At 64.0% G+C, this 23,032-nt stretch overlaps 2 protein-coding genes across 5 annotated transcripts; both read right to left on the bottom strand.

The window, feature by feature from the left end:
* Positions 1-2,667: 2,667 nt before the first annotated feature.
* On the bottom strand, positions 2,668-10,947 carry IBA57 (iron-sulfur cluster assembly factor IBA57). Of its 3 annotated transcripts, none has more exons than XM_041727544.1 (3): positions 10,849-10,947; positions 4,063-4,403; positions 2,668-3,811 (listed from the first exon to the last, which is right to left on the bottom strand). In XM_041727544.1, exons 2-3 carry the CDS (start codon positions 4,160-4,162, stop codon positions 3,420-3,422), a joined length of 492 nt encoding a protein of 163 aa, XP_041583478.1. In that variant the 5' UTR covers positions 4,163-4,403; positions 10,849-10,947; the 3' UTR covers positions 2,668-3,419. The 3 variants fall into 3 exon arrangements, with proteins under 3 accessions (XP_041583478.1, XP_041583476.1, XP_041583477.1); XM_041727542.1 differs by lacking the exon at positions 10,849-10,947 and adding an exon at positions 7,427-7,797; XM_041727543.1 differs by lacking the exon at positions 10,849-10,947 and adding an exon at positions 7,193-7,411.
* A 2,518-nt stretch (positions 10,948-13,465) lies between these two features.
* Positions 13,466-22,381, bottom strand: GJC2 (gap junction protein gamma 2). 2 transcript variants are annotated; one of them, XM_041727367.1, is made up of 2 exons: positions 22,073-22,381; positions 13,466-15,681 (listed from the first exon to the last, which is right to left on the bottom strand). In XM_041727367.1, the coding sequence occupies exons 1-2, from the start codon at positions 22,336-22,338 to the stop codon at positions 14,370-14,372; spliced, it is 1,578 nt and encodes a 525-aa protein (XP_041583301.1). In that variant the 5' UTR covers positions 22,339-22,381; the 3' UTR covers positions 13,466-14,369. The 2 variants fall into 2 exon arrangements, with proteins under 2 accessions (XP_041583301.1, XP_041583302.1); XM_041727368.1 differs by lacking the exon at positions 22,073-22,381 and adding an exon at positions 21,719-22,028.
* Positions 22,382-23,032: the final 651 nt, after the last annotated feature.

The raw sequence follows: 23,032 nt of genomic DNA, 5'->3' as shown, positions 1-23,032 counted from the left end.
GTCCCTCCCATGGGTCCACCATACCTTCTGCTCCTGTCCTCCAGGCCACCAGCCACCCAGCAGGCAGCCCTGCAAAGCCTCCCTGATGCCTCCTATAAGGAGGTGGGCCACCCCTGGCTCCTCACCCGTCAACACCCTCCCCACCCCCAGCCTGGGGATCCTGCCAGGACTGCCACATTTCCCCCAGCTCCTCCTGTGCACAACAGCCCACCTCCCGGACCCCACCCGAGCTCCGCCCAGCCAGGCGTCCTCCAGCGCTCCCCCTGCTGGCCGCCCCCCCCCACCCCTCCCAGCCCCCTCCAAGCCCCGCCCTCCCAGCCCCCCTTCCAGCCCCACCTGCAACCACACTGCCCTATGCAGTTGGAAAGACAGTCAAGGTGTAGCATTCTGCAAGGCTCTCCCCAAGATGTACCCTCTCTCCGGGGATGCCGAGCACACCTGCCCCTCCACCCCGACCCTGTGTGTGCGTCCAGGCCCTGCTACACCCCGACTCCACACACTGCCTATCGACCCGCTACTCCTCCACCCCGCTGTGCCTGGACCCTGCACACAGCCTGCCCCATTCCAGCTTCATCACATGAAAATCCAGCCTACTTTGTAGTTATCTCATGGCTGGTGGGCACTCACCTACTGAGGGAACAGATGAGTGAATGAAAGGTAGACCAGGACACGACATGGCAGACTCCAGAATGTTCACCAGCAGAATCCCTGTGGCCAACTTTCCCCGACCAACTCCCCTTGGAGAGCTCTCCACAAAACACAATTTCTTCAGAAATTACTCACAAATATGACCACACTGGATCAACACCCCAGGAAGAAATGGAGACAGGGACGTTGCGGTGGCTGGGGCTCCCCACCGTCGCTCACACACAGCCAGGCATCGGCCAGATGTCTGAAATCTAAACACCAGATCTCCAAGTGGAAGTTACAAGGGCTGCCACAGGTCAGCAAGGCCACGCTGTCCGCGGGCACACCACACGGAGTGGTCACACGGAGAGCATGGGTGGCTCCCCACGCAGCCCTGTGGGTCTGACCTCGGGCAGTGATCTGACCAGGTAAGGCTTATGTCTACAAAGGGCTCGCTCCCATTGTGGGCATCCGCGGAGACCCCCGCCAGAACAGGCAGAGGCCACCTGCTCAGAGCTCTGACATGGCAAGGGAGTCGGCCACCCAAGCCATGTCTGCAGATTCACAGGCAGTTGGGGGCCTCCACCATTGGTGATGGATTATGGGATTATGGTGTGGCTGCCAGGGCTGGGGCTGGAGATGGGCCAGTTTCCTGGGCAGGCTATGGGGTCATGAGTATTTACAACAGTCCAGCCAGGGTCCATCAGTCCATCTGTCCGCTCAGGGCTGCTTTCCCGGTAACAGGATACAGCGACACTACCTGTGGTCCAGCTGCCCGACAGGAGCACTGCCCTCCCCGCAAAGCTCTAGAGCAGCCTCAGCTGTGGGAGGTGGGGTGTAGGCACTGCCTGGAACGGGGTGGACAGGAGCTGCCCGGTGGTGGGAAGTTCCAGGCTCTGGGGTGCACAGCTGTAAACACTTCTCAGAACCCATGAAATAGCAGCATCTATGCATTTCACCATAGGCCAATTTTACCCCTGAGGGGAAGAAAGAGGTTGATGTTGATGAAGGCATTAGGCATGAGGGGGCTGAGGTCTGCCACCTGCTTGGACAGGCAACGAAAAATGACAAAGGCTGAGGGTCCCAGAAGATGGGGGTGCTGGCCGGGGACCCAGCAGCCAACTGCCTGCAGTCAGGCAGGTGCACAGGTGCTCACTGCCAACTCTCATGCCCCCTGGGCCCCTGGGTTATGTGTACACAACAAAATGTAGAGGGAAGTCAGGGCACTCCGGTGGCTCAGCTGGTTAAGGGACTGACTCTGGCTTTCAGCTCAGGTCATGATCTGGGGGTCCTGAGACTGAGTCCCACGTCAGGCTCCAAGCCAAGTGTGAAGTCAGCTTCAGATGGTCTCTCTCCCTCTGCCCCTCCCCTCCTCCATGCTCACCCTCTCTAAAATAAATAAATAATTTCTCAGTCTCTAAAATAAATAAGCCTTTAAAAAGCAATGTTACAAAAAAAAAAAGCAATGTTACTTGACAGGATAAGCACTGGGTGTTATTCTATATGTTGGCAAATTGAACACCAATAAAAACTAAATTTATTAAAAATAATAATAATAAACAAAAAATAAATGTTGAGGGAAACACGTCTAAACAAGCTTCACAGGGGGGACCAGGGGCCTTGGGAGGGCCAGAGCCCTTCACCGGCCACTACCCAGACCCTCTCAGGACACAGGGGTGGGGCATATGACAGCTTACTTCTCAGAACTCTGAGCTTCGCACGCACACACAAGCAGCTGTGAGACACAGCAAGGGGCTGAACACACACACCCGTTCTCAGAAATCGGCATTTGTGAGCACAGAAGCAGGCGTCAGCATCACGCACTGCCTGATGCCCTCGGACCCCCAGTGGCGAACACCAGTCTGCCCGCCTTCTGCCGTCTGCTCCAGGCTCCCAGCTCCCCAGCCCTCCCATCCTCAGAGGCCTCTTCCCAGGGCTCTGCTGGGAGATTTCATCTGCTGAGTTCTCAGGGTGTCTGGTCTACACAAAACCAAGTCCCACCACCTTCTACCCAAAAGGAAACCAGAATTCCACACAGGCTACTTGTGGGTCACATTTTAATAGCCACCCTGTAACATCAAAGAGGACACCCCAGGACTAGAGGTTCACATTGCAGGGGACAACGGAAGTCAGTGGTCTCAAGCGGGGAGGAAAGTCACCCCCAACTGTGAAACCTTGGCCACATCTCAAACCAGAAGCAAGTATACCAAGCAGAAGCTCCATCCTGGGCCCTGCTGTCCAGGCCCAGGGCAGCTCCAGGGCAGGAGATGTGGAGGGCTGGCATGAGGAAAGGCAGTGCCCAGAGCCCGCCTGTTCTATTGGCCAGCCCCAGATGCAGAAGGATGCAGGCAGCCCCAGGGCGAGGCTGGACTGCCCTTGTCCTGCGCTGATGGTGGAATGACCTGCAAACCCTCAAAGCTGGTATCTTGTCCAACATCACACAGCAGAGGCTACAGCTCAGCTCAGTCCAGAAACAGATGTGCAGCAGGCTCCTCCTCACCCCCAGGCCAGGGTGGGCTTCTGCCACTCCCAGCCACAGGGAAGCCCCCACACAACGGCCCATGCAGGGCCTCCAACCCACCACAAGAAGCACGGTGGGCAGGGCATGCCTGGGCCGCACCTGCACACCCGCAACACCGGCGGCCCTGGGAGGCCCACTACACCTGGGGGCCTCCAGAGCAGGGGACCGCTGTGGGCAGTGAGGGTCAGCCTGCAGAACGTGGCCAGCAGACAGGGCCCTCCACAGCTCCCTTGGCAGCTCCAGAATCTCTGGGAGTGGCGGGCATCTGGGGCTACTTGGTAGCCATGGGCCACCAGTCCGGCACAGACACAGTTACGGCCACCTGGCCGCTCTCAGAGGTCCTGATGTGGAGAGGACCTCTGATTTTCTCTGACCGTAGCAAGGCCAGGCCCACATCTCCCTGGCCTGCCCGGTACTTGCCAGCCACCTGCCCCGACTCCATGAGCACCGTGGTGCCAGGCGTGATGCCACTGGCAGGGAGAGGGCCTGAGAGCTGTACCGGGAAGAGGCGCTTGCGGATGACGCCCATGTGGTGGGTGCGAGCTGTCAGCTCCTGGCCGATGTAGCAGCCCTTCGTGAAGCTGACGCCATTCATGAAAGCCAGGTTTGACTCCAGGGGCAGGGCTACTCCTGGGGGCAGGTCACGGATCCCCTCGGGAACACCTGCGGGGTAGGAGGGAAGTGGCTCCCTGAGGCCTGAGGGGTCCTTCAGCCAGGGGGTGGGGGGCACCCCTCCCATGCCCCACACCCTGCAGAGCCCGCTGTCCACGCGCCAGCCTCCAGCACAGGTGGGGTTGTGGAGAGCTAGCACTGAACACCTGAGCCCCTGCCCAGGCCCCCCAGAGCACAGGCCCAGCACAGGGCCACCACTCCACCCCACCCCCACCCGACCATGCCCCATCCCACACCCAGACCTTGCCGGTACCGGTGCCGGTGATAGTCCCGGAGGTCTCCCAGCTGGCCCCTGGGTACCAGGGCCAGGCCCTCATCCTGGGTGAGAAGCCGCCAGCCCATGCGGGCGGTCCGAGGGTCGCGGGTGAGGATGGTGGCCCCGTTGGCCTGCTCCCACAGCGGCACAGCCCCACCAGCCTCCTCAGGGGAACTGGGTAGTATAGCCCACACACGCAGCTCCGGGCACGGCTCCACCTTGACCTTCCGTCGGATCTTGTACAGAGCCAGGTGCCCCTGCAGCGCGCCCAGCACCGCACTGTCACACTCCAGAAGGAAGGCGGGTGCCTCGTCCAGCTCGGAGAGACTGCAGGCAGAGGCAGGAGCTCCTGAGGTCAGTGCCCAGCCATGGACCACCCGTCTGTACCGCTGTGTGCCACCCTGAGCCCCACACGCCGTGTGAGACCTCACGTCCACTGAGGCAGCCCTCCCCACCCATAGGGCTGGCAGAGCTGGTGCGGGCCCAGGGAGTAGAGCACGCGGGGCAGGCCCGGGGCCACAGCCCTGCAGGTGGGGGCAGGCCCGGGGCCATGGCACTGCGCAGTCTTCACAGACAGAGGAGCACAGACCACGGCTAGTGCAGGGTCCTTAGCGGGACGTCCAGGGTCCACACAGTACAGAGGCGGGATCCTGGCTACAGAAGTGGATTGAACACGGACCCACAGCTGAGGGGAAACTGAGGCAGGGAACTGGTAAGACCAGCCAGGTTTATGTCTGAGAAGGTCACCAGGTGCTGCCCCTGGCCCTTCCCCTAGTCCCCACCAGCAGGCGCCCCCCCGGCCCCTCCCCCAGACCCCACCAGGTGCTGCTCCCCTCCCCTCCCCCCATGCCCCACCACCAGGTGTCCCTGGTCCTTCCCCCCAGGTCCCACCAGCTGGTGCCCCCAGCTGGTGCCCCCCAGACAAAACAGGGTTAAGTGCTGCCCTGGAAAAACCAGTCACTCTCAAAGAAAAGAGCTGCAGGGGTTTGCTTGCCTCACCCTAAGTATACATCCTGTTGTGTTCACACTCATCCCACAAACAGCAGCCATGGGTCCCAACCAATACAGGTGGACAGAGCTAAAAAAAATGTCAAGGTATGTGAGCCCAAGCCAAACAACTCCCTTTGTCTAACCTCCTGAGACGACCCATTACTCAGGGTAGAAACGAACAGCCAGGGAGGAGTAGGGGCTGAGAAGGGCGGATGTGCGCACAGGGCTGACGGGACAGCTGTCCTAACCCAGTCACAGACACCTGCGCACCCAGACACACATTCACACGTATGTGGCTCACGTCCCACCCCTGAGTGTCACCCCAGACCACAGGAGGCAAGACTGTGTGAGGAACTAGGGGAAAGGTGCTTGGAGCCTCCCTGCTCCTTTTTCTGCTTCCTGTGTCTACAATTATTAAAAAAAAAAAAAAAAAAAAAAAGTTAAAAGAGATAAAAAAGCAGCTGCCTGGAAAGGTGGAGCTCAGGGTGTCTGTAGGGGATCAGCGCCCTGCACAGCGCCCAGTATGCTGGCATGTGCCCTGCCATAAACAAGATTCCACTCTACCCTGGGCCAGGATCTTCACACATACACGGTCCCTTGAGGATGCGGTGGGGGGCCAGGACCGGACAAGGACAGAGGCTGGCTGGCATGCTCCAAGTCACCTAGGGGTGCACCTACTGGGTGCACAAGAGGGGCTGAGGACACAGTGGCATGCAAGCTCCCAAGAGCCACCCCCCGAAGGCCAGGGCAGGAGTGCTGCCGAGATGCTGGTTATATGCATATATGCCAGGGGACACCCCCTGCTGGAAACAAGGGAGCAGATGACGGTCCCTGTCCTCAATGGGGAGAGCACCTAGCAAGGCCAGCATAGCCAGGGGCAGAACCTACAGCATCTCCTACACGGTCTGTACCCGGGGAGGGCCCACAGCACTCGGGGAGGGTCCCGCAGCATCAGGGCCACGTAGGGGTCCCATGCATAGTTGGAATGAGACAGCACACAGCCTGGCCTGAAAGGATGAGCCAGCAAGTGTCACATCTGACAAACGTCTGTTGTTCAAAATACAGAAGAGCCCTGGAAACTCATCAAGAAACAAACAACCAGATTAAAAGCAGGCCAGAGACTTTAAGAGACAGCTCCCAGGGAAGACAGCAGAAGGCAAAGAAGCTGGTTTGTAGGACAGTACAGCCGCTCTGGAAGACAGTTCGGCGGCTTCTGGCAAAACCAAATGCTCTTCCGCTACAACCCAGCCATGGAGCTTCTAGGCACTGTCCCAAAGCAGATCCCCAAATCCCGACTCGGGGGCTTACAGCAGCTTTACCACAATCGCCACAACCGGGAATTGTGAATGCCTACAGACACCTTGGGCCGTCCACACAATGGACAGGACTCAGTGCTGAGAACAAACGGGCTTCTAAACCATAAGGAGCAGTGGGGGAACCTGAGGGGTGGGTTACTGGGTGAAAGCCGCCCATCCCAGCAGGCACGCACTCTGTGATTTCAAGTGTGGGCGTCCTGGAGAAGACGGGGCTGTGGACACAGGAGACAGGTCCCCTCTGTGGGCGCCTGGGGGCAGGGGGGAAGACTCGGGGGGCACGGAGGAGCTTTGGGGCCATGAAACCATCGTTGTGTGACCCTGCGGTCCTGGGCACACACATCCTACTCCATGCCCACGGCAGGCACAGCACCAAGAGTGAACCCCATGGAAGGGGGGGTGGGAGGGTGAGGGGGCTCTGGGTGATGCAGCACCAGTGCGGGTCCATCAGCTGGAACCATGCACCCTCCTTCTGGTGGGGACGCTGACCTGAGGGCGGCTGCAAACAGGAGCTCTCCAATCCTTCCCCTCAATTCTACTGGAGCCAGAAGCCGCTCCAAACAGTGAAGGCCACTATAAAAGCAAAGCAGCGAAGCCACCCCTGCGACCAGGTGCCGCACCCAGGAACACAGAACAGGGAGCCTGAGGAAGGGACAAGGTGCGGACGCCAGAAACTCCAGAGAGCAGCAGGCAGGGGCGCTGGGCTCCCAGGGAGGCGGCCGTCTCCGCAGCGCAAACTGGGCCAGGCAAGTAGGCAGGACTGGACCCACCGGAGGAGCCAGACCTCACGGCAGGTACTGGGCCTACACATACCTCAGGCAGCGACGTGGCTCCTCACCGCCCCGAAAGGGAGCCGACTGCGGGGCGGGGCGACCCCCCGTGGCACCGAGGACCCCGCACGCGGCTTCCCCAAGCGCAGCTGAGCAGAAACCGCCCCCGAAGGCGCCCGCCTCGCGAGCCGCGGGGAGTCTCCGGCGCGGCGCTGGACGCCTGGTCCGCCGCCCTCCCCCGGGCCCTCCCGCCGCCAGCTCGGCGGCCCGCGCTCACCCGTACAGGAGGACGTCGCAGAGCGTGCGGCCCTGCACGGTGAGGAAGTGGGCGTAGCGGGCTCGCAGCGGGGGCGCGGCCGCGCCGGCAGGACCCGGGCACGGCAGCTCGTTGGTCAGCAGCCCCAGGAGGAAGGGCGCCGAGTCCGGGCCGCGCACGCGCACCAGAGCGCGCTCGGCCAGCGGGAAGCAGGCCCAGGCCGCAGCACCCCCAGGGTCGTCGCCCTGACAGCCCGCGCCCTGAGCCAGGCGGCGCTCTGGAGCCGCGCGCAGCCGCCAGCACCGGGCCGGGCCGCCGCGCCCCGGGACCGCGCCCCGGAGCAGCGCCGCGGCCGCCATCTTGGGGAGGAGTGGGGCGGCGTGAAGGGGCGGCCCCGCTCCGGCGCGGGCGGGCGGGCGGGCGCCACAGCGCTCTCTGGCGGCGGGCGGGAGTACACGGGGGGCGCGGCTCGCGGAGCCGGACGGAGCTTCCGGCGGGCGGGGCTTTGGCGCGGAGGGGGTGGGGCCAGGGCCGTGGGGCGGGGATTGTGAGGAGGGGCCGGGAGGGCGGGGCGGAGCTTGCGGGGGGCGGGGCTTTGGCGCGGAGGGGGTGGGGCCAGGGCCGTGGGGGGGATTGTGAGGAGGGGCCGGGAGGGCGGGGCCTCGCGTTGTCCGTCAGCCTCCCGCCTGGTCCTGGCCCCTGACCCGTGCCTGTAGTCCCGCTGGCCTTACTGCGGCAGGGTGAGCTCCGCCACCTCGCTAAGGCGCCGTCCAGCTCATTTACGTGCCCCGCCACCAGCTCCCGGGACTCCCGCTGCCCTGTGTCGGGGAACCTGACTCCCGAGGGCGTCCGGAGCAGGCCAGTTTCCTATGTGTGGGAGCAGGTGCCAGGGCTTCCTCTGTCGTGGGGAGGTGTCCGTGGCTTGGAGACCCCGGTCGCAGTTCCTGTGGGTTCGTGTGCAGGACGCCTTTCTCCCCCTGTGGATTCTCAGCTCTCACAATCCCCTTTTCTGATGCCCTGGATGCTAGATGTGCTTGGGAGGGGGGCTCCGCTCTGCCCCCATCCACGTGGAGTCACACCCCACAGGCCACCTCACAGCAGACGCCAGCCACAGTCCAGGGCCGCCCCCGCTGACCCCCCAGCTACAGGCCAGAGGCTCCCACAGCCCCTCCTCGGGTCCCTGAACTTGCTGGAGCGGCTCAGATCTCAGAGAAAAGTCTGACGTTACCAGCTTATTATCCAAGGCTGTGACCCCAGGGCCAGACCCGGGGCAGGTCACTGTCCCCACGTCTCCACGTGCTCACCAGCCCCAAGCTTCCCAAGCCTGTCCTCCCGGGTTTTCATGGGGCTTCATCACTGGGCATTGGCGACTGACCCCTCTCCCCTCCCAGAGATCAGGGGGCAGGACTGAAGCATCCAACCCTCTGCTCCCAGGATTGGGTCCCCTGGCCACCTGCCCCCATCCTGAGGGATTGCCCAAGGTCACCTCCACACTCCCTCAGGGGCTCCTTACGAGCACCAGGACACCTTCATCACTCTCCTCACTTGGGGAAACCCCAAGGGCCTTGGGCGTTCTGTGCCAGGAGCGGTGACAAAGACACACACATGCTTCCTGGTATAAACCACATGATCATAGGTGCACACCCCAAGGGGAGTTGCCAGGTCATATGGTAATTTTCTGACTTTCCAGGGAAAGTCCATACCATTTTCAGTGGTGTGTGCATCAATTGGGAGACACTCCCCATCCCAGGTGGCTAAACCAGACATCGGTGTCTTGAAATTCTGGAGCCTGGAGTCCAGGAACGGTCAGTTTCTGCTGAGGCCTCTCCGTGGCGTGCAGACAGGGCCCTCTTGCCTTTACTGTGCCTTCTCCTGACCTGGTCTACCTGTCAGAGCCCCCCCCCCCCCCCGTAGCAACCTGGCATGCAAATGAGGCCAGAGGCCAGGCTGTGCCAGCCCCTGCCCAGTGCTCCAGGGCCATGCTCACACCCTGTGGTACCCACCCCCCTCACACTGCCTGCAAGCACAGCTCCACGTCCCTGTCTGCACTTGAGACATCTTCCCCAAATTCCAGATCCGCAGCCTGCTGGGCACCCCCTTGTGTGTCCCGTCCCTCAAGCAAGAGCATGTTTGCACCAGTGGGACCGCACAGCTCCAATGGCCCTGAAGAAAAATTTTGGGACACCTCCCTCTGCACTCCTGCATCCAGGAGCTTGGGGCTCCACATGGCACCAGGTCCCCCTGCGGCGTGGCCCCTGGGACTACCCGGGTGGTCTCCTTGGGTTCGGGTACTGAAGAGACCACTTGAAAAGGCTCTGGCTGCTGGAGCCACAGCCACCCTGAGTGGCATCCCACGGTAAGCAGTGTGGTCCTGCACCTAGTGACCCCACAGCTGTCCACCTGCGGCCATCTCCAGACTGCCCCCCCTTGCCCTGGCCACTCTCTGAGACACTGAATGCCCCACTGATTCATGTGGTTAGTGTTAGTGTGTGAAGCACCAGCATCTGGGGTCTCTGTGGCTCCCTGCCGCACCCTGGGGCACAGGTAACAGTTGCAATGCACAGGCCAGCGTCCAGGCAAGCTCCATGGAAGGGCCCATCGTGCATGGTCCAAGCACCTTAGCAGCCTCATCCGGGGCCCTGACCTACCTGTCCCTCTGCCTCGGCACCTCTGCTGACCCGGCTCCCTTGCACCCTTCCCAACCCTTGTCACACTCATGCTGCCCAGGACCTAGGAGGTGCCAAGTCCTTCCTGACTGGCGGCACAATGACGAGTGTGGGTGTCCCAGGTCCTTGGCCCCCCTCCCGGCTGGCGCCCTGGCTGTGACCCGCCAGCCCTGGTATGCGTCCCCCCTGGCCGCTGGCTGTGCGCCCTTTCTATAGAAGGTCTTCCTCTGCCCAGCCTGGCATTCCACAGGTGACCTGGCACCTCCCTGTGTGCCCGGGGAGGATGGAGAGGAAGCCACTGGGACGACACGGGCTGGGGGTCACGTTCCTCTGGCCTCACGTCAGCCCATCCCTCAGCCAGCACAAGAGAGCTTTCCCACCAGCTCTGGCCAGCAGGCACCCCCCGGAAACTTCCCTGACCTTCCCAGTGCCCCCCCCCACCCCCGGCACTGTCCATCGCAGCAGCTGCCTGCCCCAGGGCTGCTCAAGGACTCCCCAACCCAAACAGAGCCAGTGAAGCTTTGGCTTCTGCCTCAAGTCACTGCCACGCCCAGAGCCTCAGGGCAGGTGGCTGCCCCCACCCACCCACCAGCGCCACCCCAAGCCCCCTCCTCCAGGAGGCCCTCTGGGCTCTCCATGCCAGCCTGGCCAGCCCGCCAGTGTGTGGGCTGTGCCTTCCTGGGTGCAGCTCTATGCCAGAGGTGGTGGAGGTGGTGGAGGTGGTGGGGCGGGGGTCTGTCTGGGCGCGGAGGCTCCCGGGCACCCATACTCCTCTACCTGGGTCAGTCCGGCAGCTGCATCGTCGCTGTGCCCCCCATCGGAGGGGCGGAGAGCCGGGAGCTGGGAAACCGGCAGGCCTAGGGGTCCCGGACTCGACTTCCCAGCTGCTGCTGGGACAGGGGTGGTTTCCTGTTATTCTCTGCTCGCGGCCTCCTCCCTTCCCAAAGGGAAGCGTCCGGGCAGCCCCTCCCCACAGCCCTCCACAGTTGCCCCAGTGCCAGCAAGTTGGCTCCAGCTGTGGAAACGGATGACAGCCAGACAAGGCCATCCCGTCCGCTCTGGCCCCCCAGCCCAGCAAGGCCTGGGCTCTGCCTCCTCCACGCTGCAGGGACCAGAAGATGGGGGGCACTTAGGGGTTGGCCCTGCATCCTGGGTTCAGCCTGCATCCTCACAGCACTCCCAGGTGCATGGGGAAACTGAGGCACTCATGGAGAGGGGCTTGTTCAAGTAGCTGAATGAGTATTGAGTGCAGGGGACCGCTCAGGTGTGTCTCCAGCTCCGGGAGTTAGGAGCCTCAATAGCCTGGGCACCACGTCCTTTAGGGCGCCTTCAGGTGTGGGATCAGGCCTGATCAGTGTTCTGTAGGCTCTAGGCCTGGGCAGCCGAGACGGCATGACCACAGAGCCTAAGTCCCTGCGTGCAGAGGGCACAGAAGTCAGGGGATCCCTAGGGGTACATGTGGGCCCCCGTGTCCCTGGGGTGGGTGCTCTGTCAGCAAGCCTTGGCTGCTAGGATGTGGACTAGTGGGGGGTCTCCAGAGAATCAAAACCACTAGGGTATGTGTCGAGGGAGAGAGATTTATCTTAGGAAATGGGGTCGTGTGGGGATGGGGCTGGCGACCTGCATGATGGGCTGCATGATGAGCTGGGCTGTAGTCCCAGCCTGAGTCTGTCCCAGCATCACCTCATTGGGTCAGACCCACCCACACTGGCCCAGGCATCTACTTTACTTGGTCTGCAGATTTTTTTTTTAAGATTATTTATTTATTCATGAGAGACAGAGAGAGAGAGAGAGACAGAGACACAGGCAGAGGGAGAAGCAGGCTCCATGCAGGGAGCCCGATGCGGGACTCCATTCCGGTCTCCAAGATCACGCTCTGGGCTGAAGGCGGCACTAAACCGCTGCGCCACCCGAGCTGCCCTGTCTGCAGATTTAATCCCCAGACTGAGCAGGGACCTCAGGCTTTACTCGGCAGACCATCACCTGATTGGATGAGGCCCACCTCCACTGGCAAAAGCAATCTGCTTGACCAAAGTGTGCTATCAGTGTCAATGTCATCTGAAAACACACCTTCATGTGACATCTAATCTGGCGTAGGCACAAGTCACTGGGCACGGATACCTAGCCTACCCACATCTGCCTTCTGTATCCAGGGACTCACAGCAGAATGGTTTCCCCAGCAGCCCCCTGGCAGGTCCTCCTCCTGCTGACTCCAACTGCCTCAAATTGCATGCAAACCAATTAAGAGTGGGGTGAGGGAGGGGATTGGGGTACAGAAGCCAGATAGGGCAGAATTACCCTAGAGGCAATTCACAGGGGGTGTCAGGACACTGGTTTGAGGAGGGTAAGTGACCACAAAGTCCCTGGGAGCAGGCCCCAGCATGGGTGAGGGGATGGGGTCCCTCATCTATGGGAGGGGGGGTAGCAGGTGACCAAGCAGGCTGCAGCATGGGGAGAGAACAGGGTCCTTCTTCCTATGGGGGGGAGCAGGTGACCAAGCAGGCCCCAGCTTGGGTGAGGGGACAGGGTCCTTCGTCCATGGGAGATGCAGGTGACCCAGGCTGGCAGGGCCCATGTGGTGGTGGTGGTCTCTGAGATCCCACCGTCAGATTTCCTATTCCACATGTGCCCTTCACTGTAACATGGACTCCCCCACACACACACAATGAGTCCGGTTGGCTCCTGGATCCCGCAGGCCTGTGGCCACCGTGGAAACAGTGTGACATCCAGGCTGGGGACCAGAGTCACCGGCCTGAGCCACGCTGAGAGGCCCCACCACAGAGACCTGGACTCCCAGGACAACACCACCAGTAGCACACCTCAAATAGGGATGCATAGGCCTCCAGCGTGTCCTGGGCTGGATGCCCCTGGGGACCCAGCGTCACTTGGTGTCACGGGCAGGCTGACACTGGGCCGGGGACACTGACAAGGGTTTGCCGGCCAGGAGGGCTTGTCCCAGCCTGCTCGGGGCCTGAGTTGTTTTGGAGGATGCTGGGTCCCCTAAGTCGAGTTGGAGGGGGCTCCTTGCTGGCAGCAGCTGAGCCTCCCCTCAGCTGTGGCCAGGTTCAGTAATGCTGTGCCCTGAGTGCCTGCCACCCGCCTGTGTTCTTTGTTCTCACCATCTGCGGGTTCGGCCATGACCCCCTGGCCTGCTGCCTGGCACTGAAGGGCACCCACGTGGCTTGAGCCTTGCTTCTCCCAGCAAAGCTGGAGCTGAGCCATGCATCCCTGGGGGGCAGTGGTACACACAAGCGCATGTACAGACACCCGCACGCATCACACATGCATACACACAGGCATGCACACTCACCTACATGTCCACACCACACTATATACACGTGTGTGCATGCACAACATAGGTGTGCATGTCCACATGCACCCACGGAGGCAGCTGTAAACAAAAGTTAGTTTTATTTTGCTTCCTTTGTCCTGGGAACTGTGTTTGAATTAGGGAGGGGGCTGGGGGCAGAGAAGGGGCACAGAGGACCCCAGAACCCCTTCCCCAGGATGGCCTCCACCCAAGCCCTGACCACCACCTGCAGAAAGTGAGCCCACAGGTTTGTAGGACTTCAGTGTGTTCTGAGGAAGGGGCCACAGCACAGTACGAGAAGCCCCAGCAGCTGTGGTCTGTCTTATGGCATCACCACTGTCCGGCAGGGAGCTGAGAGCACGCTCCCCTCTGAGGGAGGACCAGGGCCCAGCAGGGGCCAGGCCCATCCCAACCTTGGTTTCCCCTTCTGCTCAAGAAAGACCTAGGATTGCTTTCAGCCCTGCAGGAAACAGGAGGGGGGCGGCGGGGGGGAGGGAGCCCCATTGGTGGCCACAGGGAGTAGGGACCTAGCACGGTGCCCCCATCCCCCCCCCAGGTGCCCCTGGGTGACGCAGGTGGGCTGCTGCAGGGGAGAGGGTGAAGCCCCTGCCCGCTCAGCGGGGTCCCTCCTGCTCGGGTAGCCAGCCAGGGGGCCAGGAGCGGCTAGGAGGGGGTGGGAGGAGTGTACCCCAGCCACAGTCCCCTCCACCCTTCCGGGTTGGGGATCAGAGCTGGGGACCCTCGCAGGGTCCTCGTCCTACCCTGGACACAGGAGGGCTCGGGGAGGGACCGGCAGGGACATGGAGCAGACGGCGCGTGCCCCCCTCCCGCCTCCCGACAGTGAGGGTCCCCGCGGAGGTGGGGAGGAGAAGGAAGAAGACAGACGATGCCCTGCGCGCCCGCCGCGTCCGCTGCCCGCCCCGCCCCGCCCCGCAGCCCCCGCAGCCCCCGCAGCCCCCGCAGCCCCCGCGCCGCCGCGAGGCGCCCGTCAGATCCACACCGTGGTCTTGCCCTCCCTACTGCTGGCACTGCCCTTCTCTGAGCCCGCCCGGGGCTTCCCGCCCGGCCCGGCCTGGCCGCCGCCCGCGCCCGTGCCCCCCGACGCGGCGCTGCCCGAGCCCGAGGCGGGGGCGCCGGGCCGCGCGGGGCCCCGGGCGGCAGCGAGGAGGCCGGGGCCCGGCGGGCTGTCGCGTTCCCCCAGCGCGTGGCGGTCCCGCAGCGCCCGCAGCGCCAGGCTCGCCAGGTCAGGCTCGGGGCGCGCGCGCTCGGCCGCGCGCACCACCAGGCTGTAGTCGGGCGGGCAGGCCAGGCCGGTGGGCGGCGGGCAGGGCGGCGGGCGGGCCGCGGGCCCCGGGGCGGCGGGCGCGGGGCGGCGGGCGCGCACGGCGTCCTGCGCGCTGCCCAGGCCCAGGTGCGCCATCTCGCACAGGTTGAGCAGCAGGCAGAGGCAGCTGACCACGTACATGACCAGCAGGAACACGGTCTTCTCCGTGGGCCGCGACACGAAGCAGTCCACCACGTGCGGGCAGGGCTGGCGGCTGCAAGGGAAGAACGGCCGCACCTCGAAGCCGTACAGCAGGTACTGGCCCACCAGGAAGGCCACCTCGAAGGCGGCCCGCGCCACCAACTGGGCCACGTACACGCGCATCAGGCCCTCGCGCTGGATGCGCCTCCGCCCGTCGTGCTGCCCCGCGGGGCCCACCGCCGCCGCCTTGTCCAGGCCCGCGCCCTTGGCCGCCAACGCGTCCTCGGCCTCCGCGTCGTCGTCGCCCGGGCCGTCGGCCGCCCCCGACTCCTCCTCGTCGTCGCCCAGGCCCAGCATGGGCTCCTCCTCGCTCAGGCCGGCGGGCTCGGGCCACCCGGGGTGCGGCGGGGGTGGAAGCGGCAGGGGCGCGCGGGGCGGCCGGCGGCCGGAGGCCCCGGGGGGCAGGCGGCGTCGGGGCGCGCGGCGGCGCTCCTCCTCCGAGGCGCGGGCCAGGCGGTGCACCGCGTAGCCCAGGTACATGACGGACGGCGTGGAGATCACCACGATCTGGAAGACCCAGAAGCGCACATGCGACAGGGGCGCGAAGGCGTCGTAGCAGACGTTGTCGCAGCCTGGCTGCCGCGTGTTGCACGTGAATTTGGTCTGCTCGTCCGAGTAGATGGACTCCCCGCCCACGGCTGTGAGCACGATGCGGAACACCACCAGCACGGTGAGCCACACCTTGCCCACGAACGTCGAGTGGTTGTGGATCTCCTCCAGCAGCCGCGTCAGGAAGCTCCAGCTCATGTTGGTCATAGGGGCGGGGGCGCGGGACCTGCAGGGGCGGCAGGGGGAGCTCAACCTGGGGCGGGGCAGAGGGTGGGGTGGGCGGGTAGTGAACCAGCGGATCTAAGGGGCGCTCCCAGGGCGCGGGGGGGGGGGGGGGGGGGGGGGTGGGTGGGACAAGACCAGCGGGGACCGGGGCGGAGGGGGAGCTCAACCGGGGCTGGCCGGGACCAGCTCCCGAAGGGGTGGGGAGGGGAGACAGGACCAGGGGACTCAAGGAGCTCTCCTGGGTGGGGTGGGGAGGTTAGGACCTGAGGACCGGAGGAGCACTCCTGGAGCAGGAGTCATGGAGCACTGGGGGGGACTGGGCGCATCTCAGCGCCTGGAGCCAGGGACCCTGCCTGAGGAAGGGGGGTGTCTTGCCACCCTCCAGGAGCTCCATGCCCACCCTGGGTCCTGACCTCGCCCTGAGGAGGGATAAGGGAGAAGTCAGGATACCCCTGGCTCACCCCAAGGTCCCTCCCACATCCCAGCGGCCTGCAGCTGCTCCAGCACCCTGTCTACCCTCCCACCAAAGCCCGGCCCCTGGCAAACTGTGCCCCACCCCCAGCTCTGGGGACCCAGCCCAGACCCTGAGAGCCCATGGGAGACCAAGGCCAGCCCCCTCAGGCAGTGTGCAGGTCAGTGGAAAGGGTCTCATGCAGCCCAGTCCCCACCATCCAGGCACACCCCCAACCCAGCCCCTTCCAACCCCAGGCCCCCTAGCAGCACGCCGTGCCCCGCTTTCCACTCCACAACTGCGTGGGGCCTTGGCTTCCTCCCTCTGCACGAAGGACCCCCCACCTTCATGCCTCCCTGAAGGCACCTGTGGGGTCCCCACGCTGCTGCCCAAGCCTTGGGGCTGCTTCCCCTCCTGTCCCGACACCACCACCCTGTCCACCCTATGGCCGCATAGCAGGACATCCCCTCTGGGAAGCCAAGGGAGGCCCAACATCTGTCCAGGACAGGGACTGGTCCAGCAAGACACAGGGACCTTAGGGCATCTGTGACCCTTGGAGACAGACACAAGGCCACCCGCCACGTCCCAGATGGGAGGCCCTTGTGGATGAGCTGCCCTGGAGACAGACGCTGCTGTTCATCTTTCTCTGCCTCCAGGAAGGGGACAGGGGCGTCAGCCTCCCAACGCCCACCCTCCCAACTTGGTGACCAAGGCCAGTACCTGCGTCGGGGGAGTTTGGGGACAGGAGACCCCTGATGTCGGTGCGTCTGCCCCCTCCCTCTGCGTGGGAGGCAGCGTGGGCAGGTGTGGAATGGAGCTGCAGAGGCAGCAGGGGCTCGGGGAAGCTCAGCTTTATGCAGCTGGAGCCTCTCCCCTTGGGTGGGGGCAGGAAGAGGGGGCAGCTGGGGTTCCTGGGGAAATGACCCTTCTTCCTCACATCTGTGTGCAGTGCCCCTCAGAGCCACACATGCACAAGCCCTTCTCAGATGCATACATGCGTATGGTTGCACATGTGAACCCCCACCTGCATGCTCATGTGTGCACACGCTCACAATCAGATGCACAGATGTCCATTTGGGTATTTGGGAGCACACAGGATACACACGCTCCTGACTGCACACATTTACAAGCAAATGCACTGGCACATGTGCAAGCTCTCAGACACACGTGTGCACACTTACACCCTGGTGCACAGGTGCACACCCCCGGGGAACACAGACACACATGCACCACCCCGCCCACACAGGGCTGCGCACCGGAGCCCCGACTCCCTCTCTGGAGTGTCTCTGACCCCCTGAACCCCCCGACTGGCTGCTCTTCCTTCCGGGGTTCTAAGCACAGGTCTCCCAGGACCTGTGCCCACCCCAACCTGACAGCCCCACCTCCGCAGAAACCCAGAAAAGGGGGAGGCATGGGGGGAGGGGGGCCCCCACCTCTTCTCTTCCTCCCAGGACCGGGGCCCCAGGAGGAGCAGAGAGGAAGAGTCGTTGGTGTGTGCTCTAGGCGTGCATGGTAGCCTTGCTGTAGGCCCACCAGTCCCCGGGGGTCCCTGTCCCCACAGGCCCCTGGCCAGCTCCAGGTGTGCACTGTGCAGCCCGTTCCGAGGTGTGAGGGTCATATCCCTGGAGGTGACGCCTCCCATCAGGTCTGGCCCTGCAGGCCCCTCAGTCTGGGGGCGGGGTGGGGGGAGGGTGCCATCTGGGGAGCAGGAGGCTCTCCCCGAGGTCTCCCAGCACAGTGGGGACTCAAGTTCCCTTTGGGTAGGGGGCAGAGGCTCACAGGTGGCAGCACCACTACTCTTCAGACGAGGGCCAGTGCCCAGTGTGTGCAGGGCCTGGGTCGCACCCGCCTGACGCCAGCGCTGCAGTAGCCAGAAGGCTGCACTGACTGGCTGTGCCTGGAGGAGCCCAGGCCTGGCGTCAGGACCACGCAGGATGGGGCTCCAGATCCTGGCTTCTGCCCCCCCCCATGCCTCCTGACACACGCGGGTGCTGGCAGGAAGGGGACCCCAGCCCTTAGCCGCCCCTTGCGACCTGAACCCCGGAGGCACACTGCCACTCCCGCTCCCAGGGCTCCCAAGAGTCATAGCCAAGCACCAGCCACCCAGGTAAGCGACCCCAGGTCGAGCCCACGGCTGCAGGGCCTGTGCTCTGCCCTGGCAGGTACACACACACACACACACACACACTCATGCCCTCCTGGATGTGCCCACGTGCACTCCCGCCCATGTCCTCGCCCTGCTCACACCTTGCACATGCCCTACCCCGCACACACTCCTGCCAGTCAACATCCTGCGTTCCGTGCCCTGGCTTACCCTGTACGTGCCCCCACACCCACCCCTCCAAGCGGCACACGTCCCGCCCGCGGCCACGCCCCCACGTGTCCAGGCCCCGCCCCTCCTGCCTGGGGGCGGGGACCGAAGCGCTGCCCTCACCGGCGGGGGGGGGGGGGGGGTGGTCTCACTACTGGACCCGTTGGGGGAGGGGCGGGGAGTCGTGAGTTAGCGTGGGACACCTAGGTCTGCGCCCGTGTTCAGCTGCCCACGACACGATGGCTCCCCGGGGACTGACACGGAGACGTGTGTGTAGGGAGGTTTGTACACATGCCTAGTCCCTTGCCAGGTAGCTCACAGGGTGGCAGTGCAAAACACCCACAGCAATGGACACACGCACCATGGTCCTCCTCGGCAAAGAGCCCTGCACTTGTGGACATGTGGTGGGTGTCAGACATGTGCCAGAGCATGTGCCTGTGCCCGAGATCGAGGAAGTGGAACGGCACACGCACGCAGACATGGGCTCTCATGCACACCCGGGCAGACATACACTCATGCACCTGTGTGCAGACACACAGGCTCTCTGGCATACACGTGCCCACACGGGCTCTCATGGACTCGTGGATCAACATGGGTTCTCATGCACACGTGTGCGACAGGCTCTCAGGCACATGGGCTCTCGTGCACATGTGTGCGGGCACACAGGCTTTCATGCACACATGCGCACACGTGTGCCCACACACATGCACCCACACAGGCAAGCACATGCACACATCCATGCATGCACGTACACACGTCCTTACACTGCGAGGGCTGCGTCTCTGGGTAGCAGGAGTAAGGAGTGGTGCAGCCTGGGTCCTGGAGTCCCCCCAGGCATAAAGTAGAGGTGAGTGCTTACTGCTAGAAACTATTACGTGGATGAAAGTAGAAGGAAAGGGAATTCCAAAGTTTCTGCAGCCCCCTCCCCTAGCTCCCGTCCTGAGGGCCAGCATACCAGGAGGGACAATGCAAGCTGGCACAAATCCCCACCCAAGTGAGAAGCTGGCCTGGGGCCCAGGTCAGGTTGCCCCTGTGCAGAGACAGTCATCAGGGCACCAGGGTTAGCAGGGGCCAAGTGATGGGAGATTCTCCCACAAATACCTGACCTTCCCGGGGACTGGGGTATCAACACGGACAAAGTGAGGAAACAGAGCACCCGAGGCCCACAGGCACCCTCTCCAGATGACTCGATGCCCCCTGAGACCCTGGGCACCCCAGAGTAGCTGTGAGGATGAATGCTCTGTGCCCTGCTGGACTCCACAACGGGAGGGCCAGGGGACAGTGTGAGAAGGCAGGGGCGCCTGGCCCCCTGCTACCAGGTAGGTTCTTGGAGGCTGCAGGCAGGGGACCAGGCCTGGCTGCCAGAGGACCCTGACCCGGAGGAGGGGGATGCGGGGGCGCTGACCTGAGGCCCAGGGTGGGGGCACACAGGGGGAGGAGGGTCCGTTTAGATGGCATGTCACCCAGAGCTGGGTCAGGGGTGGGGTGGTGGTGTCACTTCGGGGATGCAGGAGGGGCCATTGTGGGGCTGGGGGCCAGCGGGTCATGGGGGTGGGGTAGGGGGTGGGCTCAGGCAGCACCAGGCCACCCCTATGCACCCCCCCACCTCGGTGGCCTCCGTGGAGGAGGAAGTTCTTCGCACCCCTGAGCCTGAACAAGCCTGGGAGGGCAGGGGGACACGTGGGGGGCTGAAACTGGGCCTGCCCAGCTGCTTCCTTCCCATCCCTGCCCTGCTTCCTCCCAGGAGCCCCTCCAGGCCAGGCGGGGCTTCCTCCCTGTGAGGCGGGGCTGTGGGCAGGACCCCCAGAACCCAGAACGCTCAGCCCCCTCAGAAGGCTCCGCTCCCCCTAGAATGCTTGCCCCCACCCCAGAACGCTCAGCTCCTCTGCAGTGTCCCCCCCACCCAGAGCCAGGCTCCTCCCCTTTCTAACTCATCCACCTGTGAGCGCCCATAAGCACCCTGAGGTCAGCTTGGCCTGGCCTCAGGACTCACCCGCGGACCCCCTTTGTCTGCTAGGGGTTGCTCCTTGGGGTTCCCCTCTGGGTCTCTGCCCCTGGACCCCCATCCTGGCCACCCCAGTCAGGTTCCACCTGCACCATCCAATCCCACGGTGTGGACTCCAGGCTGCCTGGGGGGGAGGGGCAGGGAATGCACATCCACCCACCCCTGCAGCAGCCAGCACTCAGCGTGCTGAGGACCAGCCCCCAGGCTTCCGGCCCTCACAGCCTCTCTCCCTGCCCCTCCACACACTCCCGACTCCCCCACCAGCCTCCCCTCTGGCAGCCTCACTCCCCCTCCACACCCCTAGGCGCCCCCCTCTGCAGACTCCCTCCCCTTCCATATCCCCAGGCTCCCTGTCCCCTCTTCAGCCTCCCTCCTTCACCCCCCCTTCGCCTCACCTCTACAGCCTCCCTCCTCCTCCACACCCCCAGGCTCCCCCTTCCCCTCTACAGCTCCCACTAGGCTCCCCTTTCATGCCCCCTCCTGCTCCTGGCTTGTCTGCAGGTCCTGCCCAAGGGGTTCACAGGTCCCCATCCTCAAGGTTCTTGGGCTGGCCTGGTGCATGTGCAGACTGTGGCACTGGCACACAGGGCACGCACGCATGCACACTCCCCTACTCCCCTATTGAGCCCCTTCCCCCAGGCCCTTGGTGTGTTCCACTCCTACCACACCTGTGCTCAGCAGAGGCAGATGCACCTGGGAAGCTGAATGGGCGAGTACCCGCCAAGGACCCAGGGGCCCCTCTCTGTCCACTCCCACTGCAACCCTGATGTGAGGGTGGTCCTCCTATGGGGAGCCCTGGGGCCCCGGGCGTGGGGGAGGGCTGGGACCTGGGGGAGCACCCTGTGGGGCCCTCCAGCCCTGCCCAGGCCCTGCTGGCAAGGCCTGGAGGCTGCATCCACCGCCCCCCTAGCCATTCTGGGTGACTCCACTCCTCCCGCCCCACCGGACTCCGCACATCCTCGGCACCCGCTCCAGCCCACCTGGTACAGATCCCTGCCCCACAGCAGAGCCTGGCCACCCGCCCTCTCCCCATTCCTGCCTGGGTCGCCCAGACAACTCACTCACGACATCTGGCACCCTGGGGGCCGCTCCTGGGGAACAGGCTCAAGTCTGCTCTCAGTGACCCTAGGGCCCAGACCTGAGGAACTGGTGTCTACCAGGCGCCTGGAAGGAACCTCAGGCCGGGTCAGAAGCAGGGTGTGGGGGTGGGCAGGTGTGCCCACCCCAGTTCCTCCGCCTATGTGTACAGGGAAGCCTCCCCAGCCTCCTACCAGGCCCGATGGGTCTGAAGCTCAGCCTCTGGACATGCTGCAGCTGCCTGGCCAGCAGGAGCTGGCTGGACAACGCAGCCTGAGAAGTCCCAGCTGCCGGGGAAGGTTCCAGGCGCACCCCCTCCCTTCCTGCTCACCAGCTGGCCTGAGTAGGGCCCCCTCCCCCATCATCACTTTGTCCCCCCACATCAGGGAGGGGGGCCTTGGTCTGGCCACGCTAAGTACCTGTGGTCCCCTAGGGGCAGCCACTGCAGGAGGGGGATGCCTGGGCCAAGACCCTGTGCCCACAAAGAGGTCGCATGACGCTCATCTCCAAATTGATGCCCACATCTGGTCCCTTGGACAGGGCCCTACCTTCTCCAGGCCAGGAAGTAGGAGTCCCTGAGCCCTTCCACCTGCCAGCCGGCTGGACACTGGCCCTTCAGGGTGTATGCCTGGCTGAGTCCTGGGCCTGACCCAGGGCCACCTCTCACCACCAAGCACAATGCAGGGGGAGGGCCTTCAAGGGCTCCATTGTTCCCCCCAAGGCCTAGGGTGTGAATTCCCGATTGTCCGGGGCTGGACAGGGCCCAGAGTAGGAAGGGGCGTCCCCTACGGCCCCCTCCCTCCCCTTCCCTCATGTCAGGCTGGCCCCGCCTCACCTGCCTCAGGCCTGGGCATGGGGAGGCCCAGGAACCCTCGCATCCAGGCCAGGCTCCCACCTACCCTCCTGGTGCATCTGTGCTTTGGGACAGGGTCCACCCACCCCGTCTGGCTTCTGCCTGGGTCCCAAGAGCACATCCCAGGCGTAGCACGTCTCCCACCCTCCACAGCACCCTGGCTCCAGGTATCTCCCTGGACCCCTAAGTCCCATGTCCCCCCCGGAGCCCAGCACTGGACTGGGATGGGCCACAGGACGCAGGGTTTGGCCTCCCTCCTGGGGCAGCAGTGCCATCCCTCAGCCACCACAGCTCAGCTCAGGGACCCTGAGGACAAAGGGCTCAGGCAGGGTGAGCTCTGTGCCCTCCCCACAGCCTAAGGGCACCTCCACAGGGCAGCAGGAGAGGCCAGCAGACCCGTCTGCTCCTGCCAGGGCCCCATACCCACTGGGGCCTCGGGCAGGAAGCAGCCCAGCTGCAGGGGATGTACCCAACACCTGATGGGGGGCAGCTGCTGCCAATCCCTGATGTGAAGATGGGGCACAGGAAGTCGGGCTGGCAACCCAGAGCAGCAGGTGCTGCACAGCACGTGCGGCTGGTCAGGGATGGGCTGCCAGGAGTGGGGGTGCACATGTACAGCCCGTCCCCAAATCCTTGGCCCAAAGGGCAATCCACG

The sequence above is a fragment of the Vulpes lagopus genome, chromosome 13, assembly GCF_018345385.1.
Source record: "Vulpes lagopus strain Blue_001 chromosome 13, ASM1834538v1, whole genome shotgun sequence".
Lineage (NCBI taxonomy): Eukaryota > Metazoa > Chordata > Mammalia > Carnivora > Canidae > Vulpes > Vulpes lagopus.
This window is presented reverse-complemented; position numbering and strand designations above follow the sequence as displayed.

Bases quoted from the DNA above. Each gene is read 5' to 3' on its own strand.
- IBA57 (XM_041727542.1), bottom strand. From the start codon at position 7,764: ATGGCGGCCGCGGCGCTGCTCCGGGGCGCGGTCCCGGGGCGCGGCGGC. The intron at 4,404-7,426 runs GTGAGCGCGGGC...CTCTGCCTGCAG, and splicing joins TGCGACGTCCTCCTGTACGG to TCTCTCCGAGCTGGACGAGG. The intron at 3,812-4,062 runs GTCTGGGTGTGG...CCTACCCCGCAG, and splicing joins CCGGCACCGGTACCGGCAAG to GTGTTCCCGAGGGGATCCGT.
- GJC2 (XM_041727367.1), bottom strand. From the start codon at position 22,338: ATGAGGGAAGGGGAGGGAGGGGGCCGTAGGGGACGCCCCTTCCTACTC. The intron at 15,682-22,072 runs GTAGGGCCCTGT...CCGCCCCTGCAG, and splicing joins TACTTCCTGGCCTGGAGAAG to GTCCCGCGCCCCCGCCCCTA.